This window comes from Oncorhynchus keta, chromosome 6 (assembly GCF_023373465.1).
Source record: "Oncorhynchus keta strain PuntledgeMale-10-30-2019 chromosome 6, Oket_V2, whole genome shotgun sequence".
In the NCBI taxonomy this organism is placed as follows: Eukaryota; Metazoa; Chordata; class Actinopteri; order Salmoniformes; family Salmonidae; genus Oncorhynchus; species Oncorhynchus keta.
In genome coordinates this window covers 39768075-39789873 of record NC_068426.1, presented here as the reverse complement: position 1 = coordinate 39789873, position 21799 = coordinate 39768075, and the positions used below count along the sequence as shown (strand labels likewise).

Genomic DNA, 21799 nt, shown 5'->3' with positions numbered 1-21799 from the left:
CTCTCATACTATAGGCAAGTCCGATCACTTCAGGACATCAGAGTAACGGTGCTATCTTCTCCGATTTACTCAGTAAACATAGGCAAAAAAAGCATAAATTGTTGCCAGCAGCAAAGTTGCAGTCACCAAGTCGGGGGGGGGGGGCTGTTCAGGCGCTTTTGGTCCCAGACTTGGTGCTCCGGTACCGCTTCCCAGACTGTAGCAGAAAGAGTCTCACAATTTTTAGGGCCTTCCTCTGACACTGCGTGGCGGGGTGTACACACGACCCTCTGTGGCACCTTGTGGTTGGATGCTGAGCAGTTGCCATTCCAAGAAGTGATGCAGAAAAGTCCAGATGCTCTCAATGGTGCAGATGTAGAACATTTTGAGGAGCGGAGTGTCCGCTTCACAACTGTGGTGGTGTGTTTGGATAGGTCATTAGTAAATGTGGACACCGAGGAACTTGAAGCGCTCGATCCACTCCACTACATCTCCGTCGATGTGAATTGGGGCGTGTTAAGGCCATCAGTTTCCTGTCAGAGAATGTGTTGTTGCCTTCCCTCACCACCTGGGAGCGGCCCGTCAGGAAGGCCAGGATCCAGTTGCAGAGGGAGGTGTTCAGTTCTTCGCTTAGTGATGAGCTTAGAGGACAGTATGGTGTTGAACACTGAGCTGCAATCAATGAACAATTCTCACGTAGGCGTTCCTTTTGTCTGGGTGGGAAAGGCTGATGTGAAGTGCCATAGAAATTGCATTATCTGTTGACCATTTGGTGCGGTACGCGTATTGGGAGTGGGTCCAGGGTTTCTAGGATAATTGTGTTGTGAGCTATAACCAGCCTTTCAAAGATTGTAACCTGTCAAAATGACTTTGGCGTTCTTAGGCACAGGGACTATGGTGGTTTGCTTGAAACATGTGGTATTACAGACTGGGTAAAAGAGAGGTTTAAAATGTCAGTATAGGCACTTGCCAGCTGGTCAGCGCATTCTCTGAGTACTCGTCCTGGTAATCTGTCTGGCCCTGTGGCCTTGTGAATGTTATCCTTTAAAAAGGTCTTACACACACGTCGGCTACAGAAAGCGTAATCATACAGTTGTCTGGAACAGCTGGTGCTCTCACGCATGGTTCACTGTTGCTTGTCTCAAAGTGAGCATAGAAGCCATTTAGCTCATCTGGTAGACTTGTGTCACTGGGTAAGCATTCGGCTGGGTTTCCCTTTGTAATCAGTGATAGTTTGCAAGCTCTGCCACATCCAACAAGCATCAGAGCAGGTATAGTAGGATTCGATCTCCTGTATTGACACCTTGCTTGTTTGTTGGTTCATCGGAAGGCGCATCAGAATTTCTTAAGCTTCCGGATTAGTTCCCTACTCCTTGAAAGCAGCAACTTTAGCCTTTAGCTCAGTGCAGATGTTGCCTGTAATCCATGGCTTCAGGTTGGGGTATGTACGTAGAGAGTTGCAGTCAGTTTTAGAATGGGTGGCCAGTAATAAACATGTTCTGAACAGCTCTAAAACTAAAAGCATTGTAAACTCAAAAAAAATAAAAAATAAATTAAATAAAAAACATTTTCCAGGACCTCGTCTTTCAAAGATAATTTGTAAAAATCCAAATAACTTCAGATCTTCATTGTAAAGGGTACAAACACTGTTTCCCAATAAACCATATACAATTAATGAACATGCACCTGTGGAACGGTTGTTAAGACACCAATTAAGGTCACAGTTATAAAAACTTAGGACACTAAAGAGGCCTTTCTACTGAGTCATGCCTGCCCATACCATAACCCCACAGCCACCATGGGGCACTCTGTTCACAACAATGACATTAGCAAACCGCTAACATGATACCACACTTGGTCTGAGGTTGAGGCCGGTTGGATGTACTGACAAATTCTCTAAAAAAAAAACGAGGCGGCTTAAGGTCAAAAAGTCAACATTCAATTCTCTGGCAGTCAGCAACAGCTCTGGTGGACATTCCTGAAGTCAGCATGCCTCAACTTGAGACTTCTGTGGCATTGTGTTGTGTTACAAAACTTCACATTTTAGAGTGGCCTTTTATTTTCCCCAGCACAAGGTGCACCTGTGTAGTGATCATGCTATTTAATCAGCTTCTTGATATGTCAGGTGGATGGATTATCTTGGCAAAGGAGAAATGCTCACTAACAGGGATGTAAACACATTTGTGCAAAACATTTGGGAGAAATAGCTTTTTGTGAATATGGAACATTTCTGGGATCTTTTATTTCAGCTCATAAAACATAGGACCAACACTTTACATTTTTATTCAGTGTTTAACATTAATGTGTAGAAAATTACTAAATTGTTTGCATAGTTAACACAGCACTGACACACACACACACACACTGCACCAGACATGCCACCAACTTGTCACAGTCCCCAAATCCAGAATGAATTGAAGGAAACAGTATTATATAGAGCCATGATTGCATGGAACTCTTAAACCTCGTATTGCTCAGGTGAACAGATTCAGTATTGAGTCAGTACCGAACCTTTGAGTAGTTCTGTCCTTGAGCGGTTCTAGTTTAATGTTCTGTATTATGTCATGTTTCACGTGGACCCCAAGAAGAGAAGCTGCTGCTTATCGCAACAGCTAAATGGGGATCCTAATAAAATACCAACACCAAAAATACCAAATCGCCAAGCGGTGAAACAGATCTGGGAGAGACACGGTCAAGCTTCCATAGATCTCTTTGCACGAAAACACACACACTACCCGCTATTCTTCACGCAAGCTGGAGACAACTCCGGTTGAATTTGCTGGCACACGCTTGGCAGAGGGTGTTGCGTTATACTTATACTCGCCTCAGCCCCAATCTAGAAGGCTCATCCCTCAACTTGGTAGCCCCTTGATGGCCAGGCGAGCTCTGCATAGCGTAAGCTCATCTACCTGCTGTACGCCGAGCCCTGGCAACTGCCATTACGCAGGGATCTGCTGACCCAAGTCAATTTGACAACCTTACCCAGACACCATGGCCCTCTGGGCCTGGCCCGTGAGAGGTTAAATCTGGATGCGACAGGCCTGCCCTCTCAGAGTCATTGAGACGATCCAGAGGGCTCCTTCTACACGCCCTCCGTATGGAATCAAGTGGTGCATTTTTTGAGAAGTGGTGTGACCAGAAACACATCATTCCTGACCATTGCTCTGTATTGTTATACTTTTTCCCGAACAGAGGGAAAACTTTCTCCAGCCGGCTTCTTCGGCCTGTCACAATAATACGCTGGGGAAACACCACTTGCGTTTCAATTTTAAATTTAAATAAGGAACCTTTATTTAACTAGGCAAGTCAGTTAAGAACACATTTTTATTTACAATGACGGCCGACCCCGGCCAAACCCGCACGACGCTGGGCCCATTGTGTGGCGCCCTTTGGGACTCCCAATCACGGCCTGATGCGAGTACAGCCTGGATTCGAACGAAGGGACTGTCGTGACGTCTCTTGCACTGAGATGCAGTGCCTTAGACCGCTGTACTACTCGAGAGCCACAGAGGGGGCCTCGTTGCTTACGGCCAGTTCCCAAGCCTTTAGTCCAGTCATGGGTCTTTTGTGCTCGAGGCCATTTCATAGCAGCCTTTTGCGTCGCTGGAAAGCGTGGAGACGACACATCCCTCCTTTAAGACTGCTTTATTGGTCGCCCTTATGTCCGCAAAGCAAGTTGAGAGATTCATGCCTACAGTTGGCACGGGGCTTTTCCAAGGTTGCCTTATTGCCCAACCCTGCCTTTATGCCTAAAAAAAGGGTCAGCAGCAATTACAATTCTCGCCTTGGACCTTGTGGCTCTCCATCCGCCGCCTTTCCCTTCTACAGGAGAGCGACTCCACCGTGTTTGTCCCGTGTGAACGGATAGAACGAGAGCTTTGCACAAGAGCGACCAACTCGGTCACGGGAGCCTCCCTGGCAGAAGCAGTCAACGGTTATCACATTGGATGGCGGAAGCTATTATATATTGGCCTATAATAGTAAAGCGTTCCAGACTCCAGAAGGCCTCCAGAAGGCCTCCAGAAGGCCTCACTCCACCAGAGGTATGGCTACTTCTTAGGCACTGTCGAATTCTCCTGCAAGGAGATGCCCTTGCGATACAGCTTGTTGGGCATCCCCTTATACTTTTAAGGAGGTTCTACCAGCTAGACGTCACTGCACATTCTTTGGTGCATATGGTCGTTAGTGTCGGGGCCTCTGAGGGTTGATATGTTGTAGTTACCTGGCTTCGGAGAACATGTTGCAATATGAGACTTGGCCATATTCCTCATTTGAGATGTTGAAACTAATAATGGAAAAATGACTTAAGGTTACGTGTGTAACCCCGATTATCTGATTTATCTGATGAGTGAGATCTCACCGTATTCCCCTACTCACAAGAGTGAGGACGTTCGGCTCGACAATGACTCTTTAGTTTGAGGGGAGAGGCTCAATTCATTCGCCACTCGACCGGTCCGTCTCCGACAAATGTGTTGCGATTGGTTCTTTGCGCTTATAAGATTCTTGTGAGTCCCTCATGTGAGATACAGTATCTAACTCGTATCAGAGAACTGATGTTATGCTTACGTTTTCTCAGGAGGAGAGTTCAATTCCACCTGTACTCTCAGAGAAACAGTCAACAAACCCTCAAGACAGACCTCAAATACACACCAGCTGCCTGACTCATCCATCATGGACACTCAAGAGGTTTAGGCCGTGACTCAGACCTGCTGTAAGTACTGTAAGGTGTTAGCATCACCTATTCACAATGCATTCAAATGAAACGAGGTTGACTAAAATGTGACTCAGTCCTCAAGGAGCTAGAGCCAGCTCCAGTGTTCCTCTCACCTGTGGTGGCCCTCCACACATCATGTCCCAGGTGCCGTAGTGTCCCTGAGCCTGCCTGTGGAGCCGCACTGCATCTGTGAAGGCAGGGGTCTGCACCCTGCACTCCTCTGACAGACCTGGAGGGGGCAGGCAAGAGCACACTGTTACGATAGGCTGGAGCATCTGTGGTGGAAGTGATTGTGACGTTTGAAATGTTTCAGTATGAACACTGAGGTAGAGTCCCAAATGGCACCCTATTCCCCATATAGTGCACTGTTTTTGACCAGGTCCCATTAGGCTCTGTTCATAAGTAGTGCACTATATACGGAATATGATACCATTTGGGAAGGACCTGAGAGACAGTGTGTTTGGAAGACACAAAACAGGCGTGTCAACTGCACTGAGCGACCAGCTATCAAACTATTCAGGTAATTGAATTTGAAAAATCTATTCTCAAGCTTTTACATGGCTTTTCAAAAACACACTTTTCAGTTGCTCAAGGAAGTTGCTAGAACATTATCAACGACCTCTTGGCCCTACATAAACCAGCCATGTTCCACTACAACGGCTATTTGTTAATAATAGGAGCTTGACCGTGGGACAACACAGGAATCACAGCCCTTGTCAGGCAGCGGAGTCGTGCCCAAAACAGGAAGTGACAGAGGCGGTGTAGTTACTATGGTAACGGCCTCTCCCGGTAGCAGCAGGGACAATGGTAGGCAGCTGAAGAGGAGTCAGCACACGTGTTCATAGGGCTAATTCGCTTTCAGGAAGTCAGCACTCATGTGGGTTTGCGTATGTGGTAAAAATACACCAGCCTTCAAGGTCAGGGTATTCTGAAATAAGGCTGAAATCGGTTTCTCAAGGTCATTGTATTGAAACACCGTCTAGTAGGTAGTGTGTTGAGGTATGGACATGAATTGAATAGCAAACAAGCAAGATGTGCCTGCCATATGGATTGATGGGCCAGAGCTCCACAGCATGCATACAAAGAACACAATGTGCCTGCCATATGGATGGATGGGCCAGAGCTCCACAGCTGCCATATGGATGGATGGGACAGAGCTCCACAGCATGCATAGAAAGAACACAATGTGCCTGCCATATGGATGGATGGGACAGAGCTCCACAGCTGCCATATGGATGGATGGGACAGAGCTCCACAGCATGCATAGAAAGAACACAATGTGCCTGCCATATGGATGGATGGGCCAGAGCTCCACAGCTGCCATATGGATGGATGGATGGATGGGCCAGAGCTCCACAGCATGCATAGAAAGAACACAATGTGCCTGCCATATGGATGGATGGGCCAGAGCTCCACAGCTACCATATGGATGGATGGATGGATGGATGATGGGCCAGAGCTCCACAGCATGCATAGAAAGAACACAATGTGCCTGCCATATGGATGGATGGGCCAGAGCTCCACAGCATGCATAGAAAGAACAATGTGCCTGCCAGCTCCACAGCTACCATATGGATGGATGGATGGATGGATGATGGGCCAGAGCTCCACAGCTGCCATATGGATGGATGGATGGATGGATGACAGAGCTCCACAGCTACCTGGATGGATGGATGGATGGATGGGCCAGAGCTCCACAGCTACCATATGGATGGATGGATGGATGGATGATGGGCCAGAGCTCCACAGCTACCATATGGATGGATGGATGGATGGATGGATGATGGGCCAGAGAACTACCATATGGATGGATGGATGGATGGATGATGGGCCAGAGCTCCACAGCTACCATATGGATGGATGGATGGATGGATGATGGGCCAGAGCTCCACAGCTACCATATGGATGGATGGATGGATGGATGATGGGACAGAGCTCCACAGCTGCCATATGGATGGATGGGCCAGAGCTCCACAGCATGCATAGAAAGAACAATGTGCCAACATGTGCAGACAAATCACTATGCCAGGTAAACAGAACGGTGAGGAGCTATTGATTGTGCCAACGTACAGATGCGACCTAACGACTACAACCCTCCACAGAATCAGTAGAGGATAGCACTCAGCTTAGTCGAAGTCAAGCAACCCACTGAGAAAACACTATGTAGGAGGAGACCCCTGCTAAATATAAAATGTTTGGGGGGGAAAATACTCTTACATAACGGAATCGCATGTCACCTCATGACTCCACAAGAGTGAAGCGTACAGGAAAGACCCACTTGAGTGTGTCTGTGATGTCGTCTAGTCACGTGCAAATGTGTGTGTGTATCCCGCATGCCACGGCTGTGGGTTTGACAAAGAGAGGAAATTATATGGAGAAGGTTGGGGGGAGGGTTAGACAGGAAGCACTCCCTCTACCCCCATGCCCGCTATGCCAACTCTGGGCTGATGGGTGAGGGTGAAAATGGGGCTAGTTTGTCTTGGCATTCATGAGAACACAGGTCAGCTGGCCACGTCTGTATCCAAAATGACACACACACACATACATACACACAGTGCACTTCCCTATATGGTGCACTCAAAAGTAGTGCACTACATAGGGAGTAGAGCATCACACAGCAAGAAAAATGTGTCACCAGGGATAAAGAGGGACGGACCCCCTTAAAACAAGTCTGCTATGATTTCCCTTCATAAAAATAACAATTTCTCAAACCATGTTCCCCTTGGGACATGTGGAGCAGTGTGAACTTTTACTAAACTACATGTGAACTCTAAAACTAAAAGCATTGTAAACTCAGCAACAAAAAAAAAAAAGACGTGTTTTTCCATTTTTTCAAAGATAATTTGTAAAAATCCAAATTACTTCACAAATCTTAATTGTAAAGGGTTGAAAAATTGTTTCCCATGCTTGTTCAAGGAACCACGAACAATTAATGAACATGCACATGTGGAATGGTCTTTAAGACACTAACAGCTTACAGACGGTAGGCAATTAAGGTCACAGTTATGAAAACTTAGGACACTAAAGAGGCCCTTCTACTGACTCTGAAAAACACCAAAAGAAAGATGGCCAGGGTCCCCGCTCATCTGCGTGAACGTGCCTTAGGCATGCTGCAAGGAGGCATGTGGACTGCAGATGTGGCCAGGGCAATAAATTGCAATGTCCATACTGTGAGATGCCTAAGACAGAACTACAGGGCGGACAGCTGATCATCCTCGCAGTGGCAGATCACGTGTAACACCTGCACAGGATCAGTACATGCAAACATCACACAAACATCACAGGTACAGGATGGCAACAACAACTGCCCGAGATACACCAGGAACACACACCAGGAACACACAGTACCTCCATCAGCGCTCAGACTGTCCGCAATAGGCTGAGAGAGGCTGGACTGAGGGCTTGTAGGCCTGTTGTAACGCAGGTCCTCACCAGACATCACCAGCAAGAACGTCACCTATGGGTACAAACCCACTGTCGCTGGACCAGACAGGAAGTGCTCTTCACTGACGAGTCGCAGTTTTGTCTCACCAGAGCTGATGGTCAGGTCAGATTTGCGTTTATTGTCGAAGGAATGAGCGTTACACCGAGGCCTGTACTCTGGAGCGGGATCGATTTGGAGGTGGAGGGTCCGTCGTGGTCTGGGATGATGTGTCACAGCATCATCGGACTGAGCTTGTCGTCATTGCGCAGGCAATCTCAACGCTGTGCGTTACAGGGAAGAAATCCTCCTCCCTCATGTGGTACCCTTCCTGCAGGCTCATCATGTCATGACCCTCAAATATGACAGTGCCACCAGCCATACTGCTCGTTCTGTATGTGATTTCCTGCAAGACAGGAATGTCAGTGTTCTGGCATGGCCAGCGAAGAGCCTGGATCTTAATCGCATTGAGCACATCTGGGACCTGTTGGATCGGAGGGTGAGGGCTAGGGCCATTCCCCAGTAATGTCCGGGAACTTGCAGGTGCCTTGGTGGAAGAGTGGGGTAACATCTCACAGCAAGAACTGGCAAATCTGGTGCAGTCCATGAGGAGGAGATGCACTGCAGTACTTAATGCAGCTGGTGGCCACACCAGATACTGACTGTTACTTTTGATTTTGACCCCCCTTTGTTCAGGGACACATTATTCCATTTACGTTACTCACATGTCTGTGGAACTTGTTCAGTTTATGTCTCAGTTGTTGAATCTTATGTTCATACAAATATTTACACATGTTAAGTTTGCTGAAAATAAACGCAGTTGACAGTGAGAAGACGTTTACATAAACCCCCCCCCCCTTTGCCTCCAGAACAGCCCAAATTCTTCAGGGCATAGAAACGTTGTTCAAATCGGTATCAAAAGGACCTAACTGGACCTAATTTTTCGTGAACAGGGTGGTGTACCTATTAAACTGGCCACTTAGTATCTCTCAACACAAATGAACACCCACACATGGAAAGCATATCTTAGTGCTTCGAGGCAATACCCTGGAAAAGGGAATCATGTTTAATTCACAAAAAGGCCTGTTGGAAACCTTTACTTATAGCAAGATCAGCATCCAGAGTAGCAGCAGACATGAGAAAGTGTTTTGTAAAAATAGAACATGTGGCAACATTTACCAATGTCTCTTTGAGGCATTTCCGTCTCTCTCTCCCTCTCTGCACTACTGTGGTTGGCGTGACTCCCGAGTCCTACCACAGCCAGATCCCAGTTCCCAGGCCTTCACATCCAGCCTGTCTCGCTCTCTGTGCGTATACACAATGGTAAACAGACCCCACCACGGCAGAAATATGGCCCACTCAGTCTGTTAAGGGTTAAAGCTGCAATGTGGTGTTAAGTTGATCAGGCCAGGAGGGGTATACTACAACACTAGAGATTTTCAGGATTTTATCAAGTTAGCCAGTGTCAGCTAGCGTCACATTCCAGCTCAGGCTTTTATCCATGATACGAAGGGGGATATTGATCCTGTATCTGTCGCTCACTCAAGCCGGGCTCGTAACTGTGGGCATGTTGCACGTCGAACACCAAACTCTTCATTGAGACAACGCTGAAACAGCAATTCATGGGGGAGTCAGTGGGGTACTCTGTGTGTGTGTGTGTGTGTCTGTGTGTGTGTGTTAATAATACACATCAATATTCAAAAGTTTGTCTCAGAAATGTTTGTTTTTTGAAAGAAAAATCTTTTGAAAGAAAAATTTTATGTCCATTAAAATAACATCAAATTGATCAGAAATACAGTGTAGACATAGTTAATGTTGTAAATGATTATTGTAGCTGGAAATAGCAGATTTTTTATGAAATATCTACATAGGCGTACAGAGGCCCATTATCAGCAACCATCACTGTGTTCCAATGGCACGTTGTGTTAGCTAATCCAAGTTTATCATTTTAAAAGGCTAATTGATCATTCGAAAACCCTTTTGAAATGATGTTAGAACAGCTGAAAACTGTTCTGATTAAAGAAGCAATAAAACTGGCTTTCTTTAGTTGAGTATCTGGAGCGTCAGCATTTGTGGGTTCGATTATAGGCAGAGTTGCAAAGAGAAAGCCATCTCTCAGACTGGCCAATGAAAATCAAATATTAAGATGGGCAAAACAGACACTGGACGGAGTAACTGGAAAGAAGGCCAGCATCCCTGAGTCACCTCTTCACTGCTGACATGGAGACTGGTGTTTTGTGGATACTATTTTATGAAACTGGGCCTCTTACAAATAAACTGAAATACCTTAATTACATAAGTATTCAGACCCTTTGCTATGAGTCTCGAAATTGAGCTCAAGTGCATCCTGTTTCCATTGTTCATCCCCGAGATGTTTCTACAACTTGATTGGAGTCCACCTGAGGTAAATTGGATTGATTGGACATGATTTGGAAAGGCACACACACACACACACCTCTCTATACAAGGTCCCACAGCTGACAGTGCAATCAGATCAAAAACCAAGCAGTCAGGTCAAAGGAAATAATGTCCGTAGAGCTCCTAGACAGGACTGTGTCGAGGCACAGAAACAGGGAAAGGTACCAAAACATTTCTGCAGGTTGAAGGTCCAAGAACACAGTGGCCTCTCATTCTTAACCCCTCTAGTACGCTAGCGTCCCACCTTGACAACAGCCAGTGAAATTACAGGGCGCCAAATTCAAAACAGAAATCCCATAATTGAATTTCCTCAAACATACAAGTATTATACACCATTTTAAAAGATAAACTTCTTGTGAATCCAACCATTGTCCGATTTCAAAAAGGCTTTACTGCGAAAGCACACCATGCGATTATGTTAGGTCAGCACCTAGTCACAGAAAACCATACAGCCATTTTTCCAGCCAAAGAGAGGAGTCACAAAAAGCAGAAAGATATAAAATGTATCACTAACCTTTGATGATCCTCCTCAGATGGCACTCATAGGACTTCATGTTACACAATACATGTATGTTTTGTTCGATAAAGTTCATATTTATATCCAAAAATCTCAGTTTACTTTGGCGCGTTGTGGTCAGAAATGCCTTGTCTCAAACAAACATCCGGTGAAAGTGCAGAGAGCCACATCAAATTACAGAAATACTCATCGTAAACATTTATAAATGATACAAGTGTCAAACATACAAATAAAGATAAACTTCTCCTTAATGCAACCACTGTGTCAGATTTTAAAAAGGCTTTAGGAAGAAAGCACACTTTGCGATTATGTTAGGTCTGCGCCTAGCCACAGAAACCCATACAGCCATTTTCCAACCAAGGAGTGTCAAGTCAGAAATAGCATTAAAATGAATCACTTACCTTTGATGATCATCATCTGGTGGCACTCCCAGGTCTCCATGTCAGACAATAAATGTTTTGTTCGATAATGTCCCTCTATGACCAAAAACCTTTTTGTTCCCGCGTTTTGTCCAGTAATCCGTCCAGACAAAAAGTTTTTAAAAAGTACAATAAAAGTTAGTAGAAACATGCCAAACAATGTTTAAAATCAATCCTCCGGTTGTTTTTGTCATAAATAATCAATATTTCAAAACAGACAAAAGATTTGTCAATAGGAAAGGAGAAACAAGAAAGGCGCGTTCCTGATCAGGTGCATGGCTGATGAATGGAAATTTCCACTGGCCACTGATTGAAAGTGCTGTATCGCCCAAATTTTTCAGAGTAAATGCCTAAAGACTGGCTTCCTCTACAAGTGGCCAGAGACTGAACTGGGTCCCAAGTTTTTGTATGGTGGATAGGCTTTCAATGGAAAAACAGCCTTTCAAGATAATAGTACTTCCTGGTTGGATTTTCGCCTGCCATGTCAGTTGTGTTATACTCCGACATTATTTTAACAGTTTTGAAAACTTGTGTTTTCTATCCAAATCTACTAATTATATGCATATCCCATCTTCTGGGCCTGAGTAGGCCGTTTACATTTTTTTTTTTTTTTTTGGGGGTGACTATTTGTTTAGAGAGGTGACCAGGAACCTGATGGTCACTGACAGAGCTCCAGAGTTCCTCTGTGGAGATGGGAGAATATTCCAGAAGGACAACCATCTCTGCAGCACTCCACCAATCAGGCCTTTATGGTAGAGAGGCCAGACGGAAGCCACTCCATAAAAGGCACGACAGCTCGCCAAAAAGGCACCTAAAAGGACTCAAGGAAACACGATTCTCTGGTCTGATGAAACCAAGATTGAACTCTTTGGCCTGAGTGACAAGCTGCACTACTGGAGGAAACCTGGCACCATCCCTAAGGTGAAGCAGGTTGGTGGTAGCATCATGCTGTTGGGATGTTTTCCAGAATGCTCAGGAACTTTGGAAGGTGAACCACAGCCAAGACCATGCAAGAGAGTCTCTGAATGTCCTTAAGTGGCCCAGCCAGAGCCAGTACTGGAACCAGATTGAACATCTCTGGAGAGACCTGAAAATAGGGAGTGTTGCTGCACAGCTATCCATCCTGACAGAGCTTGAGAGGATCGGCAGAGAAGAATGGAAGAAACTCCCCAAATGCAGATGTGCCAAGCTTGTAGAGTCATACCCAAGAAGACTCGAGACTGAAGCACCTTTTGGCAGTGGTTTACAGATATTATCTGTTTATTTTTAATACATTTGCTTTGTTAATAGGGGGTATTGTGTGTAGACTAGACTTAATATGGAGTTGGTCCTCTCTTTGCTGCTATAACAGCCTCCACTCTTCAGGGAAGGCTTTTCAACATTGCTGCGTGGACTTGCTTCAATTCAACCACAAGAGCATTAGCGAGGTCGGGCACTGATGTTGGGTGATTAGGCCTGGCTCTCAGTTGGCATTCCAATTTATCCCAAAGGTGTTTGATGGGGTTCAGGTCAGGGCTGTGTGCAGGCCAGGCAAGTTCTTTCACCGATCGACAAACCATTTCTGTATGGACCTCGCTTTGTGCACAGGGGTATTGTCATGCTGAAACAAGAAAGGGTCTTCCCCAAACTGTTGATATAGTTGGAAGCACAGATTTGTCTTGAATGTATACTGTAGTGTTAAGATTTCCCTTCACTGGAACTAAGGGGCCTAACCCGAACCACACAAAAAAACACCCCTCCGCCAAACTTTACAGTGGGTACTATGCAGGTAGTGATCTCCTGGCATCCCCCAAACCCAGATTAGTCCGTCAGACTGCCAGATGGTGAAGTGTGATTCATCACTCCAGAGAACGCGCTTCCACTGCGCCAGTGTCCAATGGCGGCGAGCAGCAAAGACCAACTCCATATTAATGCTTATGATTTTGGAATGAGATGTTTGACGAGCAGGTGTCCACATACTTTAGGCCACGTAGTGTACTTTTCTAAACCTTTAGGCGTATTGGTAATGAAGATGTTATCAAGTGATAATACCATCACCTGCCACAGGTGAAGCCACAGGAACAAGTGGTTGTCATGGACACCAGGTTTAACAGCCAAGAACAGCAACAAAGCCATTTTTGACCACAGTGACAACTGCCTGTGACTACTCCAACACTATGAAAGGGAAAAATAGAGAACTCAGCCATTTTCTTCAAATTCACACCATGGAACCCTATATAGTGCACTACTTTTGAAAAAGCTGAGCACTATAAATAATGGTATAGGGTGCCATTTCAGATGAAGCCTTATAACTCTAGCTAACAATCAATCCTCTGAATGTGATGCAAATCACTTTTATTGGACTGCACTTTATGATAACCAATTCCCCTGCGAGCCCAGAATATGCAGCAAGCCACACAATGCGTTTGTATCTGTGGTTAGACTTGAGGGAAAACTAAATGGTGTTCCTGTACTGGTCAGACTATATCGCCTTGCAGCATCTTCACTGTGTAAATGCTCTGGTTAGCACTTAACCACTATTCAAAGCAGTTCTTTGACCGCAGTATTATGTTCCCTGCAACTTATCCTTAGTGATATTCTAAGTAACAAGAGGCACTATACACTGAACCATACAGTCCTAGAAAGAAAGAGGGAAATACTAAACGAGAATTCTGACCAACACAATTCCTCTAACAACTACTTCCAGTTCTGCCAACTACTACTTCTCAAATACAGTTGAGTACACCTGCAGGAAATGACATGCATGACAACATGCACATGACTCATGTTCTGTTGCCGTTCTAGTTATGTACATGAGGAGTACTGTCCTAAATGTGTTATATTTACACACATGCACGGATGCATAGAAACAGACACACCCCATCTAAACACAGAGGGCATTTAAGAGGAGTGAAATCTCACCTAGTACACTACAGACCCAAGAGAAAAGGGGCTGAGGACAAACCGAATAGGCTAATAATTTATTAATTCTATTTGTCCTCAGCCCCTTTTCTCTTGGGTCTGTAGTGTACTAGGTGAGGTTTCACTCTTAAAATATATATATATATACACACATACACATTTCCCCTTCAATTAAATTACTATCAGTTGTAACTACTGCCAGCTCAGCATTCTAAACAGTAGAGAAGACAGTTAAACTGCTAATGAGCACCATCACTGCAGTGGAAGGAAGCACACAGCAGGAATGTTGTCTTTAGAGGAGTGACTGGAGGGCTAGCAGGCCTGGACAGGTAGGGGATGTACCATGGCTCTGCTTGACTCCAGAGAGGGGCCAACGAGGGGTGAAGATTCTGGAGCTTTTTCATGTTTGTAAAGAAAGTCGAAGACACTAGTCAATGTGCAGCTGAGTGTGTTAAGCCCACCCAATGTGGTGTGTAGGTGTTACTCATAAAGAGACTAATTATGGGTCTGAGAGAAAAATTATGGGCTTGTAGTTCTGGTAACAATACACTGCATGGCTCCAATACAACAAACTTACAAAAATGATAGATAATGCTTTACATCAATCAGCGGCATACATATGAGAAGACCTCTTCAAAAGGAGGAAGTCTAAAATGGACACAAACATCGTCAGAACCGTTGTGTGTGTGTGTGCGTACGTGCACTTTGATCCCAAGTAAACACGCGTCAGATCCTCCCAGGGCGTGGGTTGTTAATGGTCCAGACTCAAGAGTGTGTTTATTTAAAAAGGGCATTATGAGAAGGTGCTGAGGTAATATCCGAGGACCATCAGTTGATGATAACAGTGCAGTGATCACAATGTTATTGTTTAGCTGCTTCAGCCACCTGTGGGACCCAACAAGTCTGTTCATATGATTTCATCGGCGTGCTCCACTTCACTCAATAATCACGGTTATTGTTTCACATTTCTGTGAAAGTGACCAAACCAGCTCCGTGCGGGCATCCACCATCGTGCGCATGTTAAGTTCGTCTATCCTCAGACGCAAATCAGGACACACAAGTTGAAATATCAAAACAAACTCTGAACCAACTATATTAATTTGGGGACAGGTCAAAACAAGAAAACATTCAAACATTTAGCTAGCTAGCGAGCTTACTGTTGCGAGCTAATTTGTCCTGGGATAAACGTTATTTTACCAGAAATGCACAAGGTCCTCTACTCTGACAATCCACAGATAAAAAGGGGAAACCTAGTTAGTTTCTAGGAATCTCTCCTTGTTCAGACTTCATATGGTGGTTGGCAACCAACTTTAAAAAGGTGCATAACTGCCACCAACTGGACTGGAGTCTGGACCTCAGTTCATTGTTCAAATCCCACACGCCCCAAAGTTAGCCTTGAGCCAGGCCGATCTCCCGGCCTGCTCAGTGGACCCTATGATCACTCGGCTACACAGCTGATGCCTCCCGGACTCTTCACTAACACAACTAGAAGCCACTTCGTCACCGGATTCCTGCAGTAAGCTCTGGACGCCCTTGACAACCGGTTCTGATAGCCTTTAGCCGTACCCTCATCCTACACCTGTGTCCCTCAGGTGATGTAGAGGTTAAGCCAGGCCCTGTGTGTCCCCAGGTACTCATTTGTTGACTTCTGTAACCGTAAAAGCATGTTAACATCAGAAGCATCCTCCCTAAGTTTGTTAAAGCAGTGAGTAAAACACACTTCACCAACCCTGATGTCCTTGCAGTGTCTGAATCCTGGCTTAGGAAGGCCATCAAATTCTGAAATGTATCCCAAACTACAACATTTTCCATCAAGATAGAACTGCCAAAAGGGGGAGGAGTTGCAATCTACTGCAGAGATTGACAGAACTTTGCAGGCTTACATTCCAACCCAAACAGTTAGAGCTTCTAATTAAAAAAATGAAACCCTCAGCTCCCAGCTGTGCCCTGGACACCATACGTGAATTGATCGCCCCCCATCTATCGTCAGAGTTCGTTCTGTTAGGTGAGCTAAACTGGGATACACTTAACACCCCGGCCATTCTACAATTTATGCTAGATGCCCTCAATCTCACGAGGTGGGTTCCTAATCCCTAAATCCGTAAACATGGGCACCCTCATTATCCTGACCAACTTGCCCTCCAAATACACCTCTGCTGTTTTCAATCACGATCTCTGCCTGCATCAGTTACGGGTCCACGGTCAAACGACCACCCCTCATCACTGTCAAACTCTCCCTAAAAAAAACACTTGAGCAAGCAGGCCTTTCTAATCTACCTGGCCCGGGTATCCTGGAAGGATATTGACCTCATCCCGTCAGTACAGGATGTCTGGTTGTTCTTTAAAAAGTAATTTCCTCACCATCTTAAATAAACAAGCGCCTTTAAAAAAATATAACACTAAGAACAGATATAGCCCTTGGTTCACTCCAGACCTGACTGCCCTCGACCAGCACAAAAACATCCTCTGGCATACTGCACTAGTATCGAATAGTCCCGCGCGATATGCAACTTCTCAGGGAAGTCAGGAACCAAGTCACTTAGGAAAGCAAAGGCTAGCTTTAAAAATAAAAATAAATGCATCCTGTAGCTCCAACTACAAAATGTTTAGGGACACTGTAAAGTCTATGGAGAATAAGAGCATCTCCTCCCAGCTGCCCACTGCACTGAGGCTCAGAAACCCTGTCACAACTGATATATCCTCGATAATTTCAATAAGAATCTCTACGGCTAGCCATGCTTTCCTCCTGGCTACCCCAACCAACAGCTCCACACCCCCCGCAGCTACTTGCCCAAGCCTCCCCAGCTTCTCCTTCACCCAAATCCAGATGTTCCTGAAAGAACAGCAAAACCCATACAAATCAGCTGGGCTAGACAATCTGGACCCTCTCTTTCTAAAAGTATCCACCGCCATTGTTGCAACCTCTATTACTAGTCCTGTACAAATCAGCTGGGCTAGACAATCTGGACCCTCTCTTTCTAAAAGCATCCACCGCCATTGTTGCAACCTCTATTACTAGTCTGTTTCGTATCGTCCGAGATTCCCAAAGATTGGAAAGCCCCCTCTTCAAAGGGGGTGACACTCGACCCAAACTGTTACAGACCTATATCCATCCTGCCCCACCTTTCTAAAAAGTATTCAAAAGCCAAAGTTACACAGATCAATGACCATTTCGAATTCCACCATACCTCCTCAGTCAGGTGTGCAATCCGGTTTCCGAGCATCACTACTCTGGACGGTTCTGACTTAGGCATTTGTAGTTGTCCACATATTCTAGGTGTCTGGCTAGCCTGTAATCTCTCCTTCCAGACTCATTAAGCATCTCCAATCCAAAATTAAATGTAGAATTGGCTTCCCATTAAGCAACAAAGCCTCCTTCACTCATGCTGCCAAACATACGCTCGTTAAACTGACTATCCTACCAATCCACGACTTCGGCGATGTCATTTACAAAAGAGCCTCAAACACTCTACTCAGCAAACTGGATGCAGTCTATCACAGTGCCATCCATTTTGTCACCAAAGCCCCATATATCCCCCACCACTGAGACCTGTATGCTCTCGTCGGCTGGCCCTCGCTACATATTCGTCACCAAACCCACTGGCTCCAGGTCATCTATAAGTCTGTGCAAGGTAAAGCACCGCCTTATCTCAGCTCACTGGTCACCATAGCAACACTCTCCCGTAGCACGCGCTCTCTCACTTGTCATCCCCAAAGCCAACATCTGCTTTGTCCGCCTTTCCTTCCAGTTCTCTGCTGCCAATGACTGGAACAAGTCGCTGAAGTTGTAGACATATCTCCCTCACTAATTTTAAGCATCAGCTCTCTGAGCAGCTTACCGATTGCTGTAAATAGCCCATCCAACTACCTACCTCATCCCCATATTGTTTTACTTTTTTTGCACACCAGTATTTCTACTTGCACATCATCTGCACATCTATCACTCGTGTTAATTTACTAAATTGCAATTACTTGCTACTATAGCCTATTTATTGCAGTATCTCCTTACTCTATTTGCACAAACTGTATATAGATATTTATTTTGTGTTATTGACTGTACGTTTGTTTATCCCATGTGTAACTGTTTTTGTCGCACTGCTTTGCTTTATCTTGGCCAGGTCACAGTTGTAAATAATTATTTAACCAGGTAGGCCAGTTGAAAACAAGGTGAAATCATTTATTTAGATTTTTTAAATATATATTTTTTTAACGTGGGTATATGCTCATAAAGACCAATGAGGAGATGGGAGACACAGGACTTGTAGCGTGTCAAGTGTCTAAAATAAAACTAAGTTCTATTTTAACACCTGACTACGCCGACACTCATTGACACGCGCAAGTAGTTCGAATGAAATGATTGAATAAAGTGTACATTTATTTTTTTGCAAAGCTCACGCACGCAATGCGGCTGATGTGGTCCGCATGTAATTCAATTTCTCACTTCTCCATGGTTGTGTCCCAAATGGACCCCTATTGCCTATGGAGAGCACTATGTAGGGAATAGGGTACAATTTGGTAGGCATCCCATATTAACTACATTCCCGGTCAGGCTCTACGTCTTCATCACGGCAAACTCACTCAGTAATTCTGATGTCACAAAGGACAGTCAACCGACGAGTTCTTTTGACATGGAATGTCAGAATTTTAAGAAACTGAACAATGGTAAGAATACAACTCCCGTCAAAGCAAGACTGATGCACATCTTGTTGTAGCTTATTTTAGCACTTCATGGAACACACTGCCTTAATGGACTTTATAAGCTAGTGCTGCTAGCTGTGGCTTTTAACATTATCGCTACCGATGGCGATCCAATGGATATCAATGGCCATTGACTGTCCAATGCTACTGCTGTGACATGTTCACTAACCAAAAAAGGGAGAGTGGAAGTGCCATTGGTATGACCGCGTGATATCTGGTGGCTACAGAAGGACGTTTGCCGGCTATCCGATGAGCTGAATCAGAGCCATATTGATGAGTTCACCAATGTAGCTATAGCCCAGGCTAAAAAAAAGCTCTGCACTGAACATCTCGTGGAGAGTTGGGCGAATTTGATGTGTCCCACTTCTCGGAGAAGGTGAGTCGTTCAACTCCACGAGCGAGCCGAGACTTGAAGGATCCATTCCATCTGGCAAACAGATGGTCACCGCTGGGAGTGGCTTATCTGACCCCCAGAATGTGTCCTCTGTCCCAAACAGGGGAACACCTCACCGCTGGGTTTCTACGACATCAGCGCACCGAACCAACGGAGGATCTCGTCACCCCCCTTTCTCACATGGCGCTCCTCGCTGCACCGTGCAGCCCCTCAATGATTTTGGGGGGGAAACCACACTGTGGAACAGGATAAATGATATAAAAACTAATTGTAAAAAGCGCTGGAGTACCTTAAATGAAATTCTAGGCTATAAAGCTAACTCGGCTCCATCCTTCATTCGAGCAGATCACAATGAAAACCCTTTGATATTGCCAACCACTTCAATTGTTTTTTGTTGTTGACAAGATTAGCAAACTTAGTCTTCATAGTCATGCATATTGGACAAAATAATGAAAGGCAAGCAATGTGGGTGTGGAAGAGGTGAAAAAAATCTGGATGGTCAATTCCTGAGGTCAGTACTGGAATACATTGCAACTCCCCTTTGCCAAATGTTGAATTTAAGCCTAGAAGACGGTATGTGCCCTCAGGCCTGGAGAAAGGCAAAGGTCATTCCACGGCCCAAGAATAACAAAGCACCATTTAAAATAGTTAAAATAGCCAACTATAAAAAATATAATCACCCTGTTACCGATGCATAGAAAACTTGAGGGGAAAAAGACAAAATCCATGTAAAATAACATTATACAAATTGTCAAAAGGACTTTCAGCAAGGATATAGGGAAAGACACGCAACATTCTCGGTACTTACACAATAGACTGATGATTGGCTGAAAGAAATTGATAAGAGGCTTGTGGGAGCTGTTTTGCCAAGACTTCAGTGCAGCTTTTGATTTCATTGCTCATAACATATTGTTGGAAAAAAAAAAAGCTAGATGTTAAGGATTTCCATCCTCTTCCTTATCATGGATTGAGAGGTACATACAGTGCCTTCGGAAAGTATTCAGACCCCTTGATTAACCACATTTTGTTACGTTACATCCTTATTCTAAAAAGTATAAAAAAATTGCCACACCACAATGACAAAGCAAAAACCGGTTTAGACATTTTTGCTATTTTATACAACAAAAATAATTCTACTGAAAACTCATTTACATAGTAATTCAGACCCTTTAACTCAGTACTTTGTTAAAGCACATTTAGCAGCAATTACAGCCTGGAGTCTTCTTGGGTATGACACTACAAACTTGGCACATCTGTATTTGGGGCGTTTCTCCCATTCTTCTCTGCAGATCTTCTCAAGCTCTGTCAGGTTGGATGGGGAGCGTTGCTGCACAGCTATTTTCAGGTCTCACCAGAGATGCTTGATCAGGTTTCGTCAGACCAGAGAATCTTGTTTCTCATTGTCTGAGAGTCTTTAGGTGCCTTTTGTTAAACTCCAAGAGGGCTTTCATGTGGCTTCCGTCTGGCCACTCTACAATAAAGGCCTGATTGGTGGAGTGCTGCAGAGATAGTTGTCCTTCTGGAAGGTTCTCCTACGTCCACAGAGGAATTCTAGAGCTCTGTCAGAGTGACCATCAGGTTCCTGGTCACCTCCCTGACAAAAGGCCCTTCTCCGATTGCTCAGTTTGGCCAGCACTTGTTCTTGGGGACCTTCAATGCTGCATAAATGTTTTGGTACCCTTCCCCAGATCTGTGCCTTGACACAATCCTGTCTCGGAGCTCTAGACAATTCCTTCAACCTCATGGCTTGGTTTTTGCTCTGACATGCACTGTCAACTGTGGCACCTTATATAGACAGGCGTGTGCCTTTCCAAATCATGTCCCATCAAATGAATTGATCACAGGTGGATTCCAATCAAGTTGTAGAAACATCTCAAGGATGATGAATGGAAACAGGCTGCACCGGAGCTCAATTTCCAGTCTCATAGCAAAAGGTTTGAATACCTATGTAAAAAAGTGTTTTTTTAAATTTAACACATTTGCACTGACCTTGAATAAAGCCTGTGTGTCTGTATGCTGATGATGCAACAGTATACACGTTGGGTACGAAAGTTAAGTAAATACTTGACACCTCTAACAGAGCTCCAGTCAGTTTTAGAATGGGTAACTAGCAATAGCCTTGTGCTAAATAACATTTAAAAAATAGAAACGCATAGCTTGGGACAAATCAATTGCTCCACCTTAAACCTCATCTAGATCTATTATTGAATAATGTGGTGATTGAGCAAGTTGAGGAGACTAAACTGCTGGGTGTAACCCTAGATAGCAAGCAGTCATGGTCAAAACATACTCAATGGTTGTTAAAATGGGAAGAGGTCGTCTGTCCATGATAAGGTGC

General features: G+C 44.8%; 1 protein-coding gene across 1 annotated transcript in view; it reads right to left on the bottom strand.

Annotated features, from left to right (window-relative positions):
* The window catches only part of LOC118385509 (protein Niban 2-like), a 64399-nt gene that overhangs the window by 21988 nt on the left and 20612 nt on the right, over nt 1-21799 (bottom strand). Inside the window, exon 6 of the mRNA XM_035772713.2 lies at nt 4807-4922. Within this exon, the coding sequence (XP_035628606.1) occupies nt 4807-4922 (116 nt within the window). The remainder of the gene's footprint in view (nt 1-4806; nt 4923-21799) is intronic.